This window comes from Nannobrachium achirus, assembly GCF_963921795.1.
Source record: "Nannobrachium achirus genome assembly, chromosome: 19".
Lineage (NCBI taxonomy): Eukaryota > Metazoa > Chordata > Actinopteri > Myctophiformes > Myctophidae > Nannobrachium > Nannobrachium achirus.
The window spans coordinates 21,654,835-21,680,040 of NC_137826.1; the positions used below are offsets into that span (position 1 = coordinate 21,654,835).

A 25,206-nucleotide genomic window follows, 5' to 3' on the forward strand; every position below is an offset into this window, starting at 1 on the left:
GCATTTAGTTTTGTTTGTTGCCCAGGCCTGTTCTTGACTTACTGTGTACCCAATGTGGCTGGCATTTCCACTCACAGAAGTGTTTTCAGTGGTGTTCACACAAATTACATTTTTATTATCTTTTAATTAAATAAAAGATTTTGTTAAAATAAAACTATTAAGTAGTGTTTTGTGTTTTCTGAAGACATTTTGAGACAAGACCAGTAGGGTAGACAGACCTTTACTGCCATCGTGTGGTTGCTAAAATAGTCACAGGCTCACAGCCTGGCTGACGTCTTTTACGACGTTTTACAACAAGTGGGGACATGGGTTGCCAGTTTGTACTACCTACCGTTTACCAGTTTACTTTTTTATTTTATTTTTCAAATTTCATTCAATACATTGCAGAACCTCTTCTTTTCAATCAGCCCAATTTCATGGCGTTAGGTCTGTGGTCAATATGACAGTTTAAACATTATTTGACAAGAAAAGTACGTTTGGGTCAATCAATCAAACCACCACGGCACGTTTCTGTCTCTCTCTCCCTCTCGTCTTCGCAGAACTGGCAACCTCACCGCAGGGCGGTGAAGGAGAGCCGTAAAGCGTACTGTTTAGGATTGTGGGAAAGGGAGGTCATTAGAAAGAGGTTCTGGGGGAGACAGACACAACACAGGGAGTCACAGTGCCTCCTCAAGCTTAATGCCGGTGTAAACTGAACTCCTACATAATTCAAGAGATTCGTCTAAAAGAGCCACCGCCACGGAAATGCTGCGTTTAGTCTTGCGGCTCAGAGCGAGCGGTCGCGGCGGTCCCTCATGCTCCCGTGTCCTCTCCTCCACCTCTACGGGGCCTGCTGGGCCGGTCGGGCGGCTCGGCGGCCCCCGCTCCTCCTCCGGTCCTCTGAGGAGGTTCCACGGCGCTTCGACATCCTCCTCCAGGGCTGTTGTGTGCAATGTCCTCGGCAGCAGCCAGCACAGAGTGTCCCTGCTGCGGTGTGAGCACCCTGCCAGCCGCGGCCACAGCCTCCGCTTCTACAGCCTGCCGCCTCACCAGAAGGTACTGACAGTCAAGTCACTGGGATGTGAGGGATGGTTGGTGGATCAGACAGGGATGTACTGACTGTAATTGAACCCTGACAGTGTACAAATGGACCCTAACCATTTGGTTCCATGTGTACTGTACACTGTCAGAGTTCCACAAGTGGATAAACCGAGGAGCTACAAATGGATGAACCGAGGCTTTTTACTGTATGCCAGTAATACTATTACATACTTGACCTCCTTAGTGACAGCTTTTGAGAGATGTATGTACCGCTTGGGTACAGGTTAGTTCTCTTTGCTCTTGTCTTGATCAGATGAACCCTTCATCTGAATTTTGTACATGATGATCATCACACTATGTCATGATTAGTGACTGAGTGATATTTAACGTCACTGTCACTGTTCATTATGGTAGGAGTACACTTATTCTTAGACAATTTTCTTTATGCTACTTCTGATTGGCAGCACAGTGGTTTGCTGCTGCTGACCTTGAACGAGACGCTGGAAGTGGTATAGCCTGTTATAGGTGAAATTTAGTTGTTGTGGACAAACTGGACATGACATGCTGAGCCTGCATGTTGTAGAAGGGGGCTTGGCATTGTGTGTAATTATTAGATGGCACCACGTGTATCGCAAAGCTGTCATTTTGAAACCTATAAAGTTCCAATGTATGAAGAAGCCTCATCAGTCAAGGAATTGACAGGAGTGTGCTGTGTCATTATCATTGGGTGGTACTATCATTCTTTAATAGAATAAAGGGAAAGAAGGAGTACTGTCTGGAATGCAGCCAAATGGCAAGGTGTTGCCTGTGACGTGTTGTATGGAGTGATGCTGTGACGTGTCTCGCCATGTATTTTGTCTTATTTTTAAATAAGCAAATAATGAAAACATAACAAAATACATAGGAATGCAGCAACATTTATTTATTAGTGCTAGTAAGTAGACTGTGAAAATGCAAGGATCAATGACGTGTTCTGAACTACAGTTCCATCCTCAGGTAACGTTGCTGAGGCTAGAACACAATGAGAGAACCAAACACAATTGACAAACAACAAATACATCTATATACATTATATCCTTTGGTCCAGTTTGGAGGACCCCCACCTTTTCCTGATACCTTTCATTTCACAACATTTTATTTCATCACAACACATCATTTCACATAGTAAAGATTTGAATTTAATCGAAACCAAGGTCCTGCTTTGGTATTTGACCTAAGCTGCTGTATGTGTATGATGCTGCTATTTGGAGTGGGTGCACTAAACAAAACTTGGTTGCATACTGAACACAGTGGCAAAAAAACATCTTATCTTAATTCTTTTCATTCTTTTTGACTGATAGGTGGAGCTGCCTGCTCTATCCCCCACCATGCAGACTGGAACCATCGCTCGCTGGGAGAAGAAGGAGGGGGAGAAAATCGGAGAGGGAGAACTAATAGCAGAGGTAAAGAACTGTTTGTGTGTTCTGTTTCTGTATGTGTGAGAGTATCCTTTCTCAGTATCATAAATGGTTTGAAGTGTAGAGCCAGTCTGGTTGCTATGGTACACATACAGGTAACAAACAGTACAGCATTATGCAATTTATATGATGAAGTGGCATGATTTGTGTGTTTGGGTATGGATTCATACATGATTGCTGTGTGTGTGTGTGTGTGTGTGTGTGTGTGTGTGTGTGTGTGTGTGTGTGTGTGTGTGTGTGTGTGTGTGTGTGTGTGTGTGTGTGTGTGTGTGTGTGTGTGTGTGTGTGTGTGCAGGTGGAGACAGACAAGGCCACAGTAGGTTTTGAGATGATGGATGAGTGTTACCTGGCCAAAATCTTGGTTCCAGAGGGCACCAGGGACGTTACCATAGGATCAGTGATCTGCATCACTGTTGCCAGGTGAGTGTCCATTGCAGATTACCTCAATGGTTGCCTTGCATGCTCCACTTTTAGACTAGAGTTTAAATCGGGTTGGCTCTGTCCAAAGTGCAACATGACGTCATTCAGAGGTTTGAGGAGGCTGGTACCGCCATTAAGTCGACTGTTCGGTGCTGCCGAGATGTTGGGAGTTGTGACTCCCCAAACCGGACTGATGTAAACTTGGCTCTAAAAGTGGAGTATGCATCGACCCTAAGGGTGTGTGGTTACACTTCTGTTTCAACTTTTGTCATCCGATCACACGAGGATGCCAGGGTCCCTGAGTGCTGCTGCTCACTGCTCTCACTGCGCTAGGATGTCTTAAACGCAGAGGACAGACTTTCCCAAGGGGACAATAAAGTTAAATAATAACAATTATTATTAACTGTTAAGTCTGCAATGCATGCTCCAAGATCAGATCTAGCTTGCATTGAGATTTGTTAAGCCAGACCACATGCCGAACTGGCCTGGCTCCATATCTCAGAGAGGTGTAGACGGCTACATGTGGGCACAATCCAGTCTATTACACATAAGCCTCATCCTCGCGCCACAATTACGTTTTGAATTTGGTAATTTGGTATGGGCCCTGGTGCCATTAAAAAACGAACAAAACATATAAAGTCTCTATTGATAACTGCCATTGTCCTGATGTACATATTGTGTGGGAACTTTACATCTGGTCACATATGTCTGAATAGCCATGTTGCATTGCAAGTGTCAACTAAGTGTTTACACAGCTGAATTCCACATCTGATAATGGTAGTCTCGTTGAAAGGACAAGCCTAACCAATGCCTTAACATGCTTATTTGGATCTCTCCTCCACCAGTCCTGACCTCGTAGCAGCCTTTAAGGATATCACGTTGGACTCGCTGAAAGCCGCCGGTGCTGAGGCTTCACCGGCAGCTCCCGCCGCTCCTCCACCTCCTCCTGCTGCTAGCGCTGCTCCTGCTGCGGCCCCAGGCAGCTCTTACCCCTCACACCTGAAGGTAGGGCTGCCTCCATGTCAACTCAGCAGTAGATGATTCACCTCATATTTGGCAATCTATTGTTTAGGATTCTGTGTCTAATAGCATTATCAAAACATTATGGAAATAAAGAATATCTTAAAATATGACAAATTACAGCAATGATTCCTGCTGATTTGTTGGCCAATATTATTATTGAAATGAATTAATAATATTATAGGCAGTCAATCAATAAAAGCAGCAGAAGCATTTTGGTACACACATTTGTAAACTGAAGCATGTTGCCAACAGAACCGTTTCTTAATCCAGCTCTCGATTTTATCTTTGGCAATCGACTGTGTGTTTCTTTTCCGTCCCAGCCGGGCGGCAGCTTTTGGTAACTGGTCAGGTTGTTTGTGAGTGTGAGCATGACCTCCCTGCTCGGTAATGTTACATCAAGATCTGTAAATCTGTAAATTGAACAGTTTGTTGACAAATTGACACAGTCGGTCCCCTCCAGTGCGAATTTACCAGTGTTTATATAACTCTGAGTCCGAGAGGGTGCAAATGGAACCTCGCTCTCTGAGTTACAAAAACTCCTTTAAGCCACCTGGCACCCGCTCATATTGAACTTTGTTCCTGCTATATGAACAGCTAAATCAGTTCTGTGAGCCTCTGCAAGGGCTTGTGTGTGTTGTTTCTTTCCTGCTGTCTTTGGCATCAACTCCCAAGCTGGGCACAACAGCCCAACCTTTTTCTTTCTTGATTTAAAATAAATATAGTTTATATACTGTATATATATTTTCATTTTGGTAGCCAATGCGCAACGGCACCTTCCCACGGCCTTGGGTTGCGATACATAGTTTGAGAACCACTGATCTAGTTAGTAATTAAGAAGGAGGTTTGCTTAAGCTGATGTGTAATTGGGTTATCATGATGGCGGCCCCCATCTCTCACACACACAAACCCACACACACAGCACGCATACTGTACTGTACATTCATGTTGAATCAGGATGAGCACGTCCAGAAGGACACTTCCAGTGTGTCTTTAGTTCAGAAACTGTGTGTGTTTGTTACAGATCAATCTGCCTGCCCTGTCTCCCACCATGACGATGGGTACAGTGCAACGCTGGGAGAAGAAAGTTGGCGAGAAGTTGAGCGAGGGTGATCTGCTGGCTGAGATTGAGACGGACAAGGCAACCATTGGTAAACAGACTACTTAACTTCAATGAGGTCATCATTTCTATGATCCATTGTTTAAGGGTACGTACTAGTCTAGTAGATCTAGAAGCATGTAATACAAGAGTAAAGTATAGACACTAGTCCTCTAGACTTGGTCTCATTACTAATACAGTGATAAAGTGAGCATAATCTAATCTAGTAGCGTGAAAGTGGTGAAAAATATGCAGTTGAATCAACATGTTTTTGTAAACAGGTTTTGAGGTGCAGGAGGAAGGTTACTTGGCAAAGATTATGGTAGAGGAGGGTACCCGAGACGTTCCCCTGGGGACCCCGCTATGCATTATTGTAGAGAGGGAGAGCGACATCGCAGCTTTCAAAGACTACGTGGAGACCGGAGTGGCTGATGTCACCCCCACACCAGCCCCAGCGCCCACACCGGTGAGACACTCGCTCACTCGCCTCTGACAAAATCACTAAAATACAGCAGTGAGTCTTGTCGTCTTCAGATTGATAGCTTCTCACATCCACATTAATCCACAGAGTCAGGTCTCTTGACAAGCGTTTGGCTAGTATAATAATTGCTCCTCCTGACACCTACTGTTTGTTGTAGGCTGCACCAGCTCCGCCCGTAGCAGCAGTAGCTCCCACCCCTGCTCCAGCTGCAGGAGCCCCGGCAGCCCCCAAGAAAGGGCGTGTGTTTGCCAGTCCTCTTGCCAAGAAACTGGCTGCTGAGAAAGGCATTGACCTGGCTCAGGTTAGCGGTGAGTACTGAGTATACACCAAACATCAGGGATGTTTGTTTTGTGTTTTGTTTGTTTGAGAAGGTGAAAGCCATGTCAATCGATGGTGAATGATAGACATGTTTTGTTTCTTGGTACTTTTTATATGTTTTTGTTTTCTGAGCTGGCGTAGTGTCAAATCTCAAGGAAACACCACAGACATTGGTGTGCGCTGCGCGCGCCATGTTTCTAAAGTCACATATTGGGACATGGTCTGAAAATAAATTTCAGTCTTGGGATTCTTTTTTTTTTTTGGCTTTAACCTCTGTGAACGAACGTCCATAGTACATCAGACACCATGTTGTAAACCAAGCGATTTCGTCAGAATATTGCCTGTGAAGCAATGAGGATGTGCTCCATATTAACCCTCTGTGCAGGACAGTGTCTCCACCGCCTTTGTCGTGCTTATTTATTAAAGTCATTCTGATGTCTTTGATTTGTAGCCACTGGTCCTGATGGGCGAGTCACCAGGAAAGACATTGAGAGCTTTGTCCCACCCAAGGCTGCCCCTGTAAGTACAGCTGTCTTCTGTGTGCAACTGTGCAGTATTTATGTTTGCATTCAGTTGTTAAGCAAATTTTAAGCCAAATATTCAAATAATAGATGTGGCCTTCCCGTCCAGGGGCAAATTATTGATAGTAAATTATTGTAATGTTACTCATTCGTATTGAACTTCATGAGGGAGCACTATGAACCATATGGTACACTGTATGGTACGTGTTTTTTAATCGACTTGTTCCAATGCTCCTCTGCACTCAACAATGTAAGGCAGTTTGCAGCATTGGTGATACAGAGACAGAGCATGTGTTTGTGTAAAGGGTTAGTTTGCAGTTAGCCAGTGAATGTAGTATATACCAGTCATGGCTCCAGTGCTTTGTGTACAGGTTTGTCAGACTGTGTTTTATGACTCCTTCATCAGTACAACTCTACAGTTGTAGAAAACCAACATACTTCCACAAGACATGTCACTTAGGTGGACCAGTGACAATCTCACCTGCACCTCTTAAATAGCTATTCTTTCTCTAGTTAGTCCCAATCCTTGATTCTGATTGTCTGGTTTCCGTTTAGTAGACATACTAAAAGAGACGCCTATAATCTAGACCTTAGATCAGTTCATATCAATCACAGGTCCGTTAGTTACTTGCGCAAGCAGAGCGCGCACGTTCTGCGTTCGGCTGCGTATGTAGGTATGTATAGAGTATAAATGTACTATGTGCTAACAAACGTGTGCACTTAGTGATTGTTTATGGGACTTTGTGTTTTGTGGACAGGTGGCAGCCGTTCCTGCTGCAGCTCCAGCTGCAGCTCCAGCTGCCCCTCCTCCTCCTACACCTGCTGCGCCCATCATTAGCCCTGCTGGCACCTTCACAGACATCCCCATCAGCAACATCCGCAGGGTGAGAACAAACAAATGAACACACACACACACACACACACACACACACACACACACACTCACACTCACACTCACACTCACACTCACACACACACATATCTGTACATACATACATACATAGCTGTACATGTGGTGCTTAATTATTACTACCACTACTCGGGGACCACGCATGTCGGTAATAATGTATAACAGGAACATTTCAAGTTGAGAATGCATGCCCCACCAGTGCCCGTTGTGCCCGTTAAGAGTATGCAGTGCAGTGCAGTACCCGTGGGCACTGGTCTACTACGATGCAAGTTTTTATATCTCTGTACATGTTGTCAAAGTAAAATCCCTTGTTGTCAGAGTATTCCTGATATCGTCAAAACTATTGATGTCATGTTGATGATATACATGAGCATACACAAACATCTTTACATTGTACATTATGCACATGGGCACAAACATTATGCAAAGCTTGACCAGTCTGTGAAGCCAATGATTTGGGTTGGCCTATCAGCCAATCATGTCTACAATAGAGCTGGGATACCCGACCGAAAAACCTGCGGGGCTCGTCGGTACCCGAGGGTTCAGGCTCGGGGCGGACGCATTTTCATAATCAATGGTCGGACGTCAATTCGGGTCGGACATATTGTTGATATAGCCTACACTAAGGTAAACTCTAAAGTAAACGTGTTGTTGTGATGAAGGGCAGATCTACAAGCTCTCAACGTCATGTTTTTAAAAAAAAAACAGTTTCAAAAAACTGTCGGACACGTTTCGGAACGGATAGAAAAAATTGGCCCGATCCCAGCTCTAGTCTACAACCCCCACGTCACACAGAGATTCGGTACGTCCTCCACAGATTTGTGGTTTTGATGATGATGTCTTTCCTCCAGGTTATTGCTCAGAGATTGATGCAGTCGAAACAGACCATCCCACACTACTACCTGTCTGTAGACATCAACATGGACCAAGTCCTGGAACTTAGGAAGGAACTTAACAATGTGAGTTTGTACAGTATGCTTGAAGGAATCCAAAATCTCATAAAGAAAGTATAGTAGTGCCCTGTAGAAATAATCTGATTCTGAATTAAATGTACAAATTAAATGAAAAACTTCCCCAGAGGGGAAATTTGGTTGTTTTCACCGCATTTATACAAGCAGCAGTAGCATGTATATACCATACAACTTAACAACTCCAATTCAGATCAACATCAACTCTGTCACATCACAGGTTTACAGGTGTAAAGAAATGGTTAAACGTCTTTGTTGTAGATGCTCTGAGCATTTGCCATTTTCAACAAAAGGCGGAAAATAATAGAGATGGAAAAAACACAGGGAACATGTCAGATGTGTCAAATATTAACTGGAAACAAACAAACAAAACAAATGGGATTGTCATGTGGTGTAAAAAAAAAAAAAAGCAGAAATAAATTTTTTAAGTTTTGACATGCTTCTTGCATGCAGCTACCCATGCCAGTGGGAGGTTAGTGTGTTAAAAATGTGATTGGATTGAAACTAAGGCTTACAAATCAAATTATTTCTTTTTTTTATTAAGTTATTGTTTTCTTTTAGCTTAGAGAAAGAAATCTGTATTTAAAACAATGTTAAATTCTAATCATTGCAATACTTAGAGTTGTTAAAAAAAAAAGAAAAAAGCAAAATCCAATCTTTGATGTGTCTTGTGTCCTCTGCAGGAGGTGAAAGCCCAGAACATCAAGCTGAGTGTGAATGATTTTATCATCAAAGCCAGTGCACTGTCCTGCCTCAAGGTCCCTGAAGCCAACTCCTCCTGGCTGGATACAGTCATACGCCAGTCAGTACACACACCACATACCCAGACATACTGTACTCTCATAATACTTTGGACAGGCATGCTCAGCACACTTTACATTGGTAGTGTGGCTGTATGATCATTTGATATGTATAATATTGATAAACATTTACAGACTAGCTGTAGTATGTGATGTAGGCAATGGCTATGCTATGAATAAATGAAAAGAAGAAGGCAAAAAAAGATAAATAAAAAAAATGTGATGGGGGTGGATGGAAATGATGAAAAAATGTCTCCTCAGACACCTTTTGTATAAGAGATACATGTGTCTGTGTGTCCAGGAACCACGTGGTGGATGTGAGTGTAGCAGTGAGCACGGCCAATGGTCTGATTACACCCATAGTGTTCAACGCTCACACCAAAGGACTGGCTGCCATCTGCTCTGATGTGTCCTCACTGGCAGCCAAGGCCAGAGAAGGGAAACTGCAGCCACATGAGTTCCAGGTATGATGCTTTCAGCTCCTGGAAAATAATCTTACAATGTCTTAAATTGTTATATAATTTCTAGTCCTTAAATGCTGTTGAATATTGTTGACCACACATGTGCTATGTTATCACTTTAGTGATCTTGTACCTCGTTATAAAAGTCAGTTAAATGTATGCCATGCACACTTTTACAACTAACCCAATATAAGCCCCCATCTCAGCTATTCTACTAGAAAGACTACTAAGGAGAATTTACTGCCTGCTTACTTAACTCATTGAGTGCCTATCCCGAATTAGTTCGGGATATATGATCGTATCACAGGGTGCCTATCCCGAACAAGTTCGGGATATAAAAAAAAAAAAAAAAAAAAAAAAAAAAAATTTTTTTTTTTTTGAAAAAAATTTTTTTGAATTTTTTTTTTTTTTTTTTGGACCCCATCAAATCTGGTGAACATGATTTCAATCGCGATTTTGCATGTTCCACCCCCATACAACCCCATCTAACATACAGGGCAGCCATTTTTGTTTACATTACATGTAAAACATAAGGGCGATTATCTCAAGAATGCCTGAACGGATTTCCAATCGGATTTTTTTGTTTGAAAGCTGTGAACAAACTGCACAAATCCACTCTGGATTGCATTGGATTTTTCAGAGCTCATTCTTCTCTGTTTTTTTCCCATGCATGAGGTGTGCAAGGTTTAATCATGGCTAAGTTGACGAAAATAAGGCTTCTAAAATGCTTGGTAGCCAATAGCTAACTTCAAGCTAACTTCATCCTCTTCCTGTACATGCAGTCATGCACAAAGGAAAGTGTTCAGGCAAGTCATGGCTGCAGGGCTTCTGCATATACCAGCATATCTCTATGGGATTTTCTCTGGCCACTGGGCGCCCTCTAGTGGTGAAAGGGGTGGCACTAAATGAGTTAAAATAATATAAAAATATCACTTGTATTGTCTTGTTCTTTCTTTTTTAAGGGCGGTACGTTCACAATTTCAAACTTGGGGATGTTTGGCGTCAAGAACTTCTCGGCGATCATCAACCCTCCCCAGGCTTGTATCCTCGCTGTCGGAGGTTCAGAGAAGAGACTGATTCCGGCTGACAATGAGAAAGGGTAGGTTGTCTTTACCCATATGCTACCACAAATACTGTAGATGACAGATCTGATCTCCCAAATCAAATGTTTCTTTGACTTTTGTGTAGTAACAAACAATTGTGTGTTTTATTTTATTTTATGGTAGTTTACATAATGGTAGTATTGTACATTCAGCATTCAGTGCTTTGAGTTCAGGTTTGTCAGTCACATGCTATAGTTAGTGTACAGCTCTCCTGCCGACTATAGGTCCAATACAAAAAGAGATATGGAAGTTAAGAAAAGCTAATATAATAAAAAAGAAAGGTAGAGGATAAAATATAGCTATTCTGTTGAAACATAGTTTGTGATTTTCTGAAAATGGTGAATGTGGCAATGCTGATGACATAGTAAAATGGATAATAAAAATCTGTGGAATAGACTACAAATGTCCATATTCAAATGTATGTGCAGATAATGGGTTAATGTATGTATTTTTGTGGATGTTTATTTCTTTTTGGCAGGTTTGACGTTGCCAACATCATGTCCGTTACACTGAGTTGTGACCACCGGGTGGTTGACGGGGCAGTCGGCGCTCAGTGGCTCGCCGAGTTCCGCAAGTTCCTAGAGAAACCAGTCACCATGCTGCTCTGATGGGACAGTACTGTCAAATAGAAAGAGATATATTGTGATAGGCCGGGACCTCTCAACTGAGTCGATCTCTTGATCCACCTGTGTTAGGCTGGCTGGCCTATTACAAGGACACTCCCAGTCTCCCTAAAAGGGAAATGGCAGCAGCCACTCTAATCTCCACCATACCCACACACAGCCCATCTACTTGCCTGTTCGGTGTTGCTCTACTTTCTCTTCCCCCCCCCCCCCCCCCCCCCTCTCCCTTATTCATTATAATGTATTTATTAAGGCCCCATGTCTCACATGTGAGACCAGAGTGAGGTGAGGCCGTTACCCCAGGTAGAGGCTGGCCATAATGGCAGGAAAACATTGTTAATGTTTTTAATTGTTTGTTTATTTGAAAGTCCAAGCAGTGGGCAAATTGTACTTTATTCAGGTGTACATGGTGCATCTGTGTGTGTGTGTGTGTGTGTGCGGCATACAAACACAGTGTATCACAGTTTATGTATGAGTTGTGTATGAATGGGATAAAGGCTACTGGAAAAGCAACAGCCCTTTTTGGTTCTAGAGTCTTTCCAGTAGCTGAAGGTTCTGTGTGTACTGTAAGCCCAGAATTAAACACGCACACATACTTTACCAAATGTCACTCCCCAGCCCCCAGTCGTGGTCCACATGTGCTCTCTTCCATGGGTAGATAGTGCAGCATCTCTGTTGGACAGTGCAATGCTGTGTATGTCATAGTGGGTCCTGTAGCTGCCTAAGACGATACGATGGCAATAGGTTACAAGTGGCTAAAGAAAAAGAAAAAATTTGAGACTGCAATTTTATTTAATATTTATCCAGGCCTTTAGTGTATAATAGCACTCTCTTTAGGGAAGCACTTAACAGTTTCTGCCTATCATCTCTCCATCTCTGCTACAGTATGGGAATGTGTATTTTCAAAACTTTTGAACACTTTACTTTTTAAACATAAACTGGGGATGTACAGAGAGGTGGTGCTGGATGTATCATTGTCATTTGATGAATAAATGAAGTAAACCTGGCTGTATGGGATTGTTTGGGGTTTGGGTTTTTATAAAACATAATTTTGAATGCCTTGCTTGCAGAATTGAATTGCATTCACCAGCTCCCTGATTATATATTTTATATATATTATTAGATGACATTATGAATGGAATTAACTTAATTGTAAGATAGATAGATAGACCTGTCAATTCAAGGGGTCAATATAAGCTTCAGGCTTGAAGAACCTGTGTGTGTGTGAGCAAAAGGAGGGGTGGGGTTAGTTGCATCACTCGGCAGATTAAATATGCATGCATGGTCTTTGTTTTTGCATGAATGTTGTACGTGGTTACAACGTGCAGACAGAATTTCTTTGGTCTTAGTTATGGGTGGCGCTGGAAGATGGTTGTTCTGGACTTTGTGTGTGTATTTTAATACTACTGAGAATGGTAAGCAGAATCTATTTTATGACTCCAGTTTAGAAGTCGATGTCAACTTCAATTTTATTGTCACATCACATGTTGACAGAAGTTCAAGTCGGTGAACATTTTTATACAAGCTCCGGTCATTTGTAGTTTTCAGGAAAGAATAGAGATGGAACAAGGAAAACAGACAATGACTAAATACAAAAATTAACTGATTAAACTCTCCTGACAGGCTAATCTAGGTCATTGGCACAGCGCAAAGACTTTGTGGGGCTTAGCAAAGAAGATGTAACATGTTTTACAAACATGGATTTCCATTAAAATTGATATTTATTCTCTTTCTGTCATGCTGCTGTAAATGCATAGGGACGTAGAGAAAGTGAAGTTCCAGTGTACCCCTGCAATGTATCAGCTACTGTGAACTCCATGAGTAGGCCTATGCAGAGATGTTTCAGTTTTGCACCTGTAATGTATTATAGCTACCCTGGATGAGAAATAACACTCTACAACCTGTCATCAGTGATTACAGTAGTTTACTACATAATCATGAATAATTTATGCATTTAATCAATGTTAAAGAATATGGAAAAATATGAATATAAATAAGTGTTTAAAATGTAAACTAAAACGGAGTCAAGTGAGTCTGGCACAGACTAAGCTACTTATTCACTCACTGCAGTACTGAACTCAATTTCTCAACGTTTTTACTGTCGAAGCAAAACGGCTATTCATTGAAAAGCTATCAAATTATTCCTCCTTAATTTAAATGATACTGAGGGTTTTTACTGATCTGTGAAAATGGGTTACATGGAAATGTATGCTTCCATTGCAGTGAATTGAGCTCTTGTTCTGCTCTCAGCTGTCAAGTGTAATTAACAACCAATACACAATGGGTTACCACACACACACACACACACACATCCCCCCCCACACACACACACACACACACACACACACACACACACACACACACATCCCCCCACACACACACACACACACACACACACACACACACACACACACACAAAAGGACATGGAGCACAACAAGGAGGGGGAGCAGGGGCGTCACAAGGGGTAGGAAAGTGGGACTGAGTTACTGGGGCCCAAGGTGGAGGGGCCCTAATAACTTTATCTATTTTTGAAAATGTGTGAAAATCTTTGAATATATGTATTTTTTAAGCGAACATGTCTAACTCAAATTTTGCTTCTGGAGGTCCCTGGAACTAAATATTTTGAGATCGGGGTCCGTGGCCAAATACATATCATCTTGGGGGTCCTTGACATAGGTTTCTTGCACACATTTTCACGATTTAAAAAAAATAGCAGATATACAAGCTCATAGCGCGGCACTCGGTGCTGCGCTGTGAGCTTGTATATCTGCTATTTTTCAATAGTTAACATTCATGGGGGGCCCGCAGTGAATCCTTGTACCCAGGGCCCAGAATTTGGTGTGACGCCCCTGAGGGGGAGGGTTCATTGTTACAGTAATGAGGGAAAGGCATCCTCATCAGCCTGTCTGCAGGTTCATAATGAAGTTAAAAACCCACACCTCCACGTTTATGTGTGTTCAAGGTTAATCTGTCAATGGTTTGTCTTGACCACAACCTTAAGAATGATATTTAGATGATAGCATGTTATTTAATTAATTGGTTACCTGAGATCATATCGTTCCAATATCCACATTATTATTTTAGTGTCCATCTTGTTTAGACCAGTAGTTCTTAACTTGTGGGTTGGGACCCCCAGGGCGGTCCCCAACTGATTTCAGGGGTCCCCAGATGATTAACTTAATGTGCAAGATTGTTTTCCCACTCAACAGTAAACAAACCAACATAAAGTGTTTAAGCGTATATGCACATTTCTAAAGTGACAATTTAAGGACATTTTAATTCTTCTAAAATGACAAATTAAACATTGGCCAAATTGTCAAATATTAGTGGCAGAAATTGTGAAAATACCAGATCTACATGCATGAGCATGTAGATCTGCTATTTTCACAATAGAACCATGTTATACAAAATGTAATGCCTCAACTCTTAGTGCTCGTCAGGGTGGGGGGTCCCCAGTTTAAATATGATTATTTTGGCGGTCGCGGCCTGAAAAGGTTGAGAACCACTGGTTTAGACTGGTACCTCTTGGTTTTCCTGTGATCCTAGTTTCTCGGGAAGCAGGAATAGAAAGCACCCAAAGATGACAGGGAAGTACCATACAGTAGGTGTCCTGACTCTTCTCAAATGACTCCTCCCAGATGGCCTGTCAGTGACCATGAGGGAGTCCAGTATGGAGGCGGTTCAAGGTGATGTGGTCGTCCTGCCCTGCTCGTTCTTCACCAGCACCCCTCTGTCTAGACTCAATATCATCTGGACCGTGGCACCCTTCTCTGACCCAGATTCCCCTATGCAGGTCTGCATGAAATAGGCTAATCTCCTGAAATTGCAGAAAGGGCATTTCCTAGTGATGTATTTGTATAAAATGGTTAGGTTCGTAATTCAGCATCACACACAGATTTCAACCCAGATTTGTTATGCTGTTATTTGCTAGCCTTGGCTATCTTAGATTAAAGGGATATTTCACTTTAGAAATCATCGCAGGCTCTTGGGAACACCCAGGACAGTTTTTTAATCGCTCGATTCAGTATTTAGATATTTGATATCGATATTGACACCCTCTGTGTATATCTAAATACTGAAGCAAAACAAATAAAAAAAACTGTCCTGGGTGTTCTCAAAAGCCTGATTAAAATTACCAAAAGTTGAAATATCCCTTTAAGCAGTGCAAAAAATGTAATTTACAAGAATGTAACACGTTTTTCTCACTTCCAGGTGATCGTGTATGACCATGGACAGGTGATTGAAGACCCCTCCCTCACTGGCAGAGTGGGATTTTCAGGTATTGTTCACACTCAGTTTTGTCCATATACTGTAGTTTAGTTACATTTAAAAGGGACAGGATTTGAATATAAACAAACAAGTGCATACTTTTTCCTTTTTGAGGACCTAGTCTTAAATGTCACGACACCAACATGACTAAAAATGTACATTTTAACAAACCTGACACATGACTTTAAAATAAGAGTGTATCAATTTTGCTATGCCTATTTTGTCACTGACCCATATACGGTACATTGATGAATGATATGACAGCAGGTACTTCTACATGTACATTTTCAGCCAGCCACTACAATATAGATTTACGTCCCTTGATTCCCTTCCCTCTAAATATGGAAATAGTCACAGATGTTCAGAAATATACTTCTCTCACAACATTCAAGGACATTATATGAGGCATTATTGTCATGGTTTTGATGTTTTAATTGCTTTCTGCTTTCAGACTCAAATTAACTAAGGACTTTACTTGAAAGAAAGAAATGTAACTGGAACTGTTTGTAACTGGAATTCACACAATCTCCCCCTATTGCATAGGCATCCCATGGAGTGCTGATATTGTGCTGAATGACACACGCTTATCAGATGCTGGTGTCTACCGCTGCATGGTGAACAACCCACCAGAGCCAGGAGATCCTGGCATAGGAGAGCTGATGCTCAGCATCCTGGGTAGGTGTCTGACTGGCATATTGTATAGGCCTACTGTACGTTGTCTCTGTGCAGGGTAGGTGTATGGTCTAACTCTAACGATTTAGTTCTAAACAGAACATTTCCAACATGCAAGGTGCAAGTTATTGTTTGTATACTGGCTGCCAGTGTGCCAAAGGAAAATGTTCCATTTATATTACATTTAATGGACATTAAAGTTATCTACTAACAAAATAGATGGCCAAATTGTAACTGTAAATAAACAGATGACTTTGTTTTGTTCAATTATTGTTCTCATGCAAGTGTTGCTGGAATACTCAAAACATATGTGATTTTGGGTCTACCTCTAGCTCCTATATTTTACATTCTGTTTATGGTAAATCTATTGTGCTATTCAAGATTCATTATGTACTTTACATTGCATATGCTGATACACAAGAAAATAGTTTCTATGTAGGGTAACTGCCAATAGAAACTTGGCTTGGTTTTTGGACAGCGAGTATGATTAATTGATTGATTGATTGATTGATTGATTGATTGCAGCACCTCCATCACTGCCTCTCTGCCAGTGGGATGGAGATATTGATTTGGGAGGAAGCATCACCCTGTCCTGCTTGGTAGCTGAGGGGGTCCCAACTCCAGAGATGCACTGGGACAAGCTTTATCCTGAGGAGTCCCTCCCAGTCACTATGCACGGTAAGAGCTGCAATGGACATGTTTCTTTTTTTTCTTTTTTGTATTATATCATATCAAGTGCAAGTACATCACCAAGAAACAGTACATAATTTGCGCTATATAGATGTGTTAGTCTTTGTGTATACCGTAATTTGTATTTCATTAAATTACGCAGCCTCACAAACCCTCATTAGAACTTCATATTGTGTACTAAATGAAAATCTGACGTTTATTGGTTTGATCAAGCAACACGGTCATACAACCAAGTATACATTGAGCTTAATGTTTACAGTGCTTAGACCTTCCATCCTTATCTGTGGTAGACTGTTTACTTTTATTTGTATTATTATTATTAAAATTATTAATATTATTATTATTATCATATTGGGTTCAGCAGGTTACATACATCATACAGTACTTTTGTATTTACATCAGAATTTGATTCCAGTGCCGCTTTTTGCCCCTTTTCTTGACAAATAACAAAAAAAGAATTATGTGTTCTGATGAAAATGAAAATCTTATCTGAGCTTAAAGGTTTTGCCACATTAATGAGACAATATTGTTTTCTTTTACAAAACAGATGAGCTTTCAGCCTCAGCTGACATTGTAAACATATCATCCCAGACCTCTGGTCTGTACCGTTGCTCTGTCACCAACCCTTTGGGTACACAGAACTGCTATGTCAACTTGTCTGTCTACAGCCGTAAGTCCTTAACTATAACTAAAGTGTTAACGTTTGTAAAATGCTGATACACAACTGTCAATAGAATTCAGCATAAGCTTCTTTTTCCCACTCTGCACAGCCCCAGAAAGTTCCCCCGGCATCCTGCAGGGGGTGCTACTGACCCTGGCTATGACCTTGGTACTGGTGGCACTGACAGCCCTGGTGTATTGGCTCCATCGCTCTGGACAGCATGGGAAATGGAGGGAAAGGAAGAAAGAAGAAGAAGAGTGTTACAATGAGATAACATACAATCCATCCCTGATGAAACGCTCCTTTGTTTGATTCTGTCATCAACAGAAGTACAGCAGCCATATATATAGCAACATATATATTTGTACATTCATCTGAACATTTTAATTTTATATATATAAAAAAGAGAGTGGAAATTAGCCTTTGGTTTATGTATTTCAGTCAGGGGTCATCAATAACATGGACAAATGTGTCAAATACTTGGCCTTGTCTGTGTCAAATCTTTGGTTTTACACATCATCATTATAATAACCATTCTTATTTTGATCATAATACCCTATTAGGCTACTGTATGTCAAGTGTCCAGGGTTTCCGTTCAAAGAGATAATAAATAAAGGTGACATAATAGCAAAGTCAATGTCCTTGTAGAATATTATTGTGTGGGCCGACCACTGGCTTATAAGCAGTTTATGTGGTTGCTTAGGGCCACAACCCCTTGGGGCCCAGGGGCAGTGTTGTAGTGGGGGGGGCACGCGTGGGCACGGCGTGCCCACACTTCTCTCACGTCGCGTGCACGCGCATTGACGCGCGTGCACAAGTGATGCGCGTGCCGGCAGGCTGGCTGCTGGTCTGTCATCAAGTACCTACAGTACCGCAGACAGAGTGCAGAAGCCAGGCAAGTACAGAGCAGATCGTCCACCGATTGGTTGTAATATTGCCATGACAACCAACAAGGCAACAACCAACCAACCAGCAAGCTGACTGCCCCTTCGGGCTATGGGATAAGACTCACTGACCAACCAACCAACCAACTATGTGTCTGTGTTTACTTCTTCAAACGTTAAGCGGTTCATAGCCTGCAGCAGTTTGTTTGTTTGTTGTGAATTTTTGTTACCTTAATGGATTATCTACCCAAGTATTATACCAGCACTGTCTGTACAACGGCAACGTGGTGCTACACGTGAGTAAATAAACATGTCTTATTCTTATTGGAGGGCTGGTTAGGTAAGACATAATGCCTATATTAACTATTATATTAAGCCTAAAACGGTTCTGTTATGCCGCCGTGCATTAACCATGTGAATTGTGAAATATCTCTTGTGAAAAGTCTTTAGGAAATATTGATATTATATTACAGGTCGTTCTGACCCAGCAATTGGTTGAAATAGGCTCGCCTGCCGTGCTGAAATGAGCATGATTGACACAGCAGATGGTAATAGAATATTTGAGAATGGATTAATGAATTGGAAATATCAGTTGTGCAGCTATTTTGCATGGTTTAGCTGATGATCTGGTCATCAAATTATTGGTTGAGAATGAGAACCACTGGTCTATATCAACTTGTTGCACTAACTAGCATTGACTGCTATGGTCACTTTTGATTTGGACACTGTACTATTTTAAGTTTAAAGTCATTCGATTGAAAGTTATTGCTCTACATGCGAGCATCTCGCTGCGGCCGTTTTGTTAGGCGACAGACAGGGAGTGCACAGAATGTTAGAGAGGCATGGGCTGAAGGGCCTTTTGGTGGACAATTCTGTTGATAAAGTTAAGGGCTCCAGCCCCCTTTGCTGTATGTGCGCACGTGCCTGGCGGCAGCGCATCACATTACAGAACCGTTTTAAAACGTCACGCGATGCGCGTGCACATTGGCGCGCGTGCCGTGCACGCGCATTGGCGCGCGTGCATGAATGTGCGTGCACGCGCGTGCGTCGGTGCGTGCCCACACTTCCAAATTTAGCACTACAACACTGCCCAGGGGACACCCTCACACATGCACACATACATACTGTGTAATCACCAGTAAGACGCCCTAAGGGCGAGATGCGGCGACAACAGAGACTGACACAATTGGGCTCTATTTTGATTGTCTTAAGTAGCAGCTCTTATGCCTTAACTTACAGGCCTGTATTGTCCTGTTTTGTATTGTCTTGTATGTCATGACTTGAATAAAGATTTATTAAAAAAATGAAAAATGAAAAAAACTTGACCAAGTTGAAAAAATTCAAATGGCACAGCATGTGTGTGTGTGTGTGTGTGTGTGTGTGTGTGTGTGTGTGTGTGTGTGTGTGTGTGTGTGTGTGTGTGTGTGTTGCAACCTGCAGGAACCGGGATGGTGTTTGGAGGTCTGTGCAGCAGCCGGAACTCGGACGGTGTTCGCCGTTTCTGTGGTGCAAGAAGACGAAACACCGTCCCGGTTCCTGACGCATTTGAGACGTCGAAACAACATCCCGGTTCTGCCGCCCCGAGCGGCGCGGCTGCCTGCGGCGCCGATGATTGACGAACAGGCGACGCCAAGAACAGCAGCTGCGTTCAGATTCTAAGTTCCAGCTGATTCAGTTTCACACTACAGGCTGCAGCAATCTATAAACACTTCGATTTCAATCCAAAGGCCATAATTACATGTTGCACAAAGACGTTAATGTGATGCCTTTTCTACAGTCTCTGTCCTCTGCCCACTCACACAACCGGCGGGCGACGCCGTCCATACGACGTGCATACGACGTCCAAGTCAGACCTGCAAACTACCTAAAAACAGCCATTTCCAGGCCAGCGTTCGCACGCCGTCTATACGACGTGCATACGCCGTCCAAAGTCAGACGTCCATACACAGACCTCACCACCAGTCGTCGCAAAAACACGCATTTTGCTGCCTTGAAACCGGCGGACCATTGAAATAAATACAACACAGACACAAAATACAAGCAGCCTATACAATAACATGAATATTCGATAATCTATAGACTTTGTGGTGATGATGATGATTTTATAAGTAGGCTTGAAATAAGTCAAATTCCTCCTTCTTTCTAGTTTGACATGAACTCAGGGGGAGCCCGGATTCGAACTGGGAACCCTTCGTGCTCTAATAACGGTTTCTCTACCCCTGAGCTATGCTGCCCCATGATGATTGATTGATTGAAGACTTTATTAGAAGTCTGCATAGAAAAAGGTACTGTTTCAATCATGACGGTATAGATCACTGGTACAAGGTCAACTAAAAGGAGATGCTAGAAAAGACTGCTTATTTCCATAGGAAACCATTGAAGTATCTCATATAAGAATAGGCCTACTAAAGAACACGTCAGATGTGTGACTGAATGGTGCAGCACATACTGTAGATTCCATTTTCAAATCAGCAGCTTAATTTAATTTAAATAATTGAAGACTAACATACAAATGAAATGAATAGTAGGGTACTAAAATGATTCAGAAAAATGTGTCTGAGTGGTGGTGGTGTAATGGTCTAAGCATCTGATTTTATGTGCAACCAGTCCTTGTTCAAATCCCACGCCTCCTATTATTCAATGCTGGAGTAAGTGGAGTTTCAACTTAACTTTACTAACTGAAGAGAATCATACAAAATAACTCTTGAATAGTAAGATACCATTGCTGAGTTATTATAGTGTAGATGCCTAATGTTTACTGAGATTCCATGATCAAATCCCAGGCATCATGGTAATTAATTGCTATTTTTGGCATAACATAGAGAAGACAAATATCACTTGTTTTCATGAGTTATAGGCTACAGCCATCTAAACACTTCAATTTCTATCCATTTCAATCCATAATTCAATGTTGCACAAAGACGCTGTTATGATGTCATTCTACTCTCTGTCCACTTTTTGGGGGATTATTTGGGATTTTGGGACTCTTGGGACTTTTCTCCGGGTGTTTTGCCTTGATGGGACTCACTTTTCTCCGGGTGTTTCGCCTTGATGGGACTCACTTTTCTCCGGGTGTTTCGCCTTGATGGGACACACTTTTCTCCGGGTGTTTCGCCTTGATGGGACTCACTTTTTTCCAGGTGTTTCGCCTTGATTTTGGGACTCACTTTTTGGGGGATTTTGGGACTCACTTTTCTCCGGGTGTTTCGCCTTGATGGGACTCACTTTTCTCCGGTTGTTTCGCCTTGATGGGACTCACTTTTCTCCGGGTGTTTCGCCTTGATGGGACTCACTTTTCTCCGGGTGTTTCGCCTTGATGGGACTCACTTTTTTCCAGGTGTTTCGGCTTGATTTTGGGATTCACTTTTTTATTTTATTTTTAATTTAACTCTGAGGCAATTATCTTAACCACTGCACCATTGTGGTTCTTATTTAATCTGTTCTCTTGCAAGCTGTCAAGTGAAAAATTAGAGGTAAAGGTACAAGAGCCAGGTAAAACCTTGAAAAATCCCTGTATTGGATTTGAACCCCAAACCTCCTGGTTGTCAGCACTGCATCTACTCCTCTGCTCCACCAAGTTGACAGAATCCATGCTGGATTTGAACCAAGGACTTTAAAATTGCAAACTCTATCTCTTTACCACTGCACCAACTGTAGTTTGTACTTATATGTAAAAGATCCAGGTAAGCTTTCTTTTCATAATTTAAACGTTTTTTTCCCCATTTAGGTGGACAGTGAAAGACAGAAAATGTTCATAAAGGTGTCAAAGCACGCACTCTACAACGTCACGCCCACTGCACTCACTACACTGAGCTCACAAAAATTGTCGTTAAATGTTTTAAAATAAATCTTCACAAACTGTGCAGACCTTGTTCATATTGCTCCAATTTTCTTTTTAAATATTTCATGCTTGAAATCTTTGAAACCAATTTTTGTGAGAATGACCCGAATGGGTTGCTTTGGTGCGGTTGACCTTAAAAAGGTTTTGTTACATGGCGAATCATTGGTGCAAAATTCAATAGAACACAGGAAAATATATATGTTAAGATTACGTTCTTGGGAGAGGACCCTATACCCTATAGACCCCGGTTGGGGAGTCCACCCCTTTACAAAAAATCAAACCTCGGTTCGAAGTGAAGCGGTGAATCTTAGTATACAATTGTCTGGAGAGCCGGTATAATAGGTTTAGAAAAATATATAGATTAAAAATACATTAAAATAAGAATTTGTAATTAAATAAATACATAAATAAATAAACAAAAATGAAAGAAAAAAGTGTTTAAATAAAAGGATGTTTAATTAAAAACTAGACCAGGTCAACCTGGTTGTGCCAGACCCCCTGTCTGTCATCATCATTTATGACATCATGCCTTTTGTAGGCATGTCATCATCATGTCATCATCATATATACCCTTTATATAGAAAACCCGGACAGACAGACCGACATTTGCTTATGTAGGCCTACCCATTTCATGGGTCTGGCAATTAAAGGAAAAGGTGTTTAAATAAAAGGATATTGTCTGGAGAGCCGGTATGACAGCCGGTATAATAGGTTTTAAAATAAATATAGATTAAAAATACATTAAAATAAAACCCGAAGACCAAATTATCATGTGAAGCTTGACCAATCCTCAAAGTATCCATTCATCAGCCCGGGAGGGACACTACACACATATTCTGGACGTACAGGACAGATAAAACCTATTCATTCTGAACTGAAATGGCCATATATGGACATGGGACACACATTTTGCTTTTTGAAAAAGCCTATTCATTCTGGACTGATATTCTGGACGTACGGGACAGAAAAAACCTGTTCATTCTGGACTGGAGTGACCATATATGGACATGAGGTGACATACATTGTGTTTTTGAAAAAACCTGTTCATTCTGGACTGAAATGACCATATATGGGCGTGGGACACACAAAGCCACTCATTGGAAGCGGTTTTCACCGCTTCAAAAATATAAATCTGACAGTCCGCTTACTCTGTATATGGTGTAGCGGACTCATGATCGGTCTCTCAGTTCAGAGATTCCATGTTCAAATCCCAATCCGCCAGACTCCTCCTACAGATTGTTGCTGTGTTACTTGGACCTTTTCAAGGTTCAAATACAAAATAATTAGTCAAAAGCACCCGAAAATATCTTCAGTGAGATGTAGTGGTTTAACAATCAGAGGTTCCATGTTCAAATCCCAGTCCTCCTACAGTTCATTGCTCAAGACCTTTGTTCTTTTCAAGGCTAAAATACAAGAGAAAAACTCAAAAGCACCAGGAGATACCTGTTGAGGGCCCAAAGGTGCCTTGGCTCAATGATGTGGTCACTTGTGCGGTTGTCCCTGCACAGACAGGTTTCAGACAAGTTAAAGTCCCATGCCTAAGTAAGTTACACGAAGGACCATCAGGTGTCCCTCCCCCTGTTTCCTGAGAGGCTAAAGGGGGGGGTTATATCTGAAAGAACTCTGTCCAACTAAAACTTTACAGAAATATGGGGACCCTTATGCCCATATATGGAGATCCCCAGGCATCAAACCCAGGCCCTAACTCGCCAAGGCCAATGTCATCAATATTAAGGACATATCTGGGAATGCCCATATTTAGTAATGCCCATACTTATATGGGCATGTTTTGACATAACATTGTTGAGTATCATGCAGGGGTCTCCATATATGGGTAGCTAGTCCGATATACATCACTGGCCAGATGGCCAAGAATTGGCGCGACCTCGCCCTTTAGGGCGAGGCATGTCGCAGAGGCGTCTTATTACTAGTTAATAGAGCAACAACCACAATGGTTATCATAAGACTGACACAATATCTAACTAGAAAGTTGCAATTGGAAATTGTAAGTGCGGTTGCCTATTCATTTATTTATATTTATTAGATCTGGGTAGCCACATTGTCATGTGAAGCTTTACCAATCCTCAAGCTAGCACCACTCCCCCATTGAGCTCAATGGACTTACTCTATAATGGTAATGTCACCGAGAACGCTGCTTCCTGATTGGCTAAAAGTTGAAAAGCGGGACAACTCCCGAACGGCCGGTTCATTCCCGGCAGGTCCAGGCTGGCCATTAGGAAAAAATAAATAAAAAAAATGTCGTCCTTCGTTCCTTTTTGGGGGCTGGGCGGCCAACAAAGTAAATCGTCACACTCGGGCAGAAACCTTGTATCTCCAAGTTTCAAATTTGTAATATTTTTCGCAAAGCAAAGCCCTGCTTCATAATACAAGGCCGTTGCACAAAAGTAGTGAAAACAGCAGATCTACAAGCACACAACGCCTCGCGGTGCGAGGCGTTGTGTGCTTGTAGATCGGCTGTTTTCACTAGTTTAAATCATTTTTCAAATGATAAATACAAAACGGTTTTGGACATACAAGGTTTCCACCCGACAACAACGAAATATAACTCATGTAATTGGCCCACTGGCTTGTCACTTGTCATGATCTGAAATGGCAAATCTTTGAGTAGCAGCAGCGCTATAGAGAGAGATCTCTCTCTATAGCGCGCAATGAGGGCCTCTCCAACTCTTTTTCCCGGGCTGAATCAGGGGCCCAGCATGTCCCTGAAAGCAGGCCAGACTAGAACAATAGTCTGGTTGCCCTACTGGCAACCACACTATCTAGATAGATGCAATTCTGGGAATGTGCGAGTGTGGTTGCCTGTGGACAGCCAAAATGTCATGTGAAGCTGATTGATAACTGACTGATAACTGAGTATGTTTGATTTCTGCTACCATAGCAACCCTGACATCATCAAATACTCTGTCCAATCAGTGTGAAAATGTGACACACACAGCGTCACAGCTTGTGAGGGTGAGGATATTTAA

At 42.0% G+C, this 25,206-nt stretch overlaps 2 protein-coding genes across 2 annotated transcripts; both read left to right on the top strand.

Moving 5' to 3' along the window:
- The first annotated feature begins 577 nt into the window (after window positions 1–577).
- dlat (dihydrolipoamide S-acetyltransferase (E2 component of pyruvate dehydrogenase complex)) lies at window positions 578–12,207 on the top strand. Its single transcript, XM_080749702.1, has 14 exons — window positions 578–1,035; window positions 2,361–2,462; window positions 2,773–2,897; window positions 3,743–3,902; window positions 4,942–5,068; window positions 5,298–5,482; window positions 5,655–5,805; window positions 6,267–6,334; window positions 7,095–7,220; window positions 8,098–8,205; window positions 8,898–9,016; window positions 9,316–9,478; window positions 10,438–10,574; window positions 11,057–12,207. The coding sequence occupies exons 1-14, from the start codon at window positions 745–747 to the stop codon at window positions 11,184–11,186; spliced, it is 1,992 nt and encodes a 663-aa protein (XP_080605828.1). The 5' UTR covers window positions 578–744; the 3' UTR covers window positions 11,187–12,207.
- A 117-nt stretch (window positions 12,208–12,324) lies between these two features.
- On the top strand, window positions 12,325–18,110 carry LOC308305056 (immunoglobulin superfamily member 11). The gene is made up of 7 exons (XM_080749703.1): window positions 12,325–12,616; window positions 14,841–14,995; window positions 15,415–15,481; window positions 16,015–16,146; window positions 16,669–16,821; window positions 17,381–17,503; window positions 17,604–18,110. Exons 1-7 carry the CDS (start codon window positions 12,475–12,477, stop codon window positions 17,804–17,806), a joined length of 975 nt encoding a protein of 324 aa, XP_080605829.1. The 5' UTR covers window positions 12,325–12,474; the 3' UTR covers window positions 17,807–18,110.
- Window positions 18,111–25,206: the final 7,096 nt, after the last annotated feature.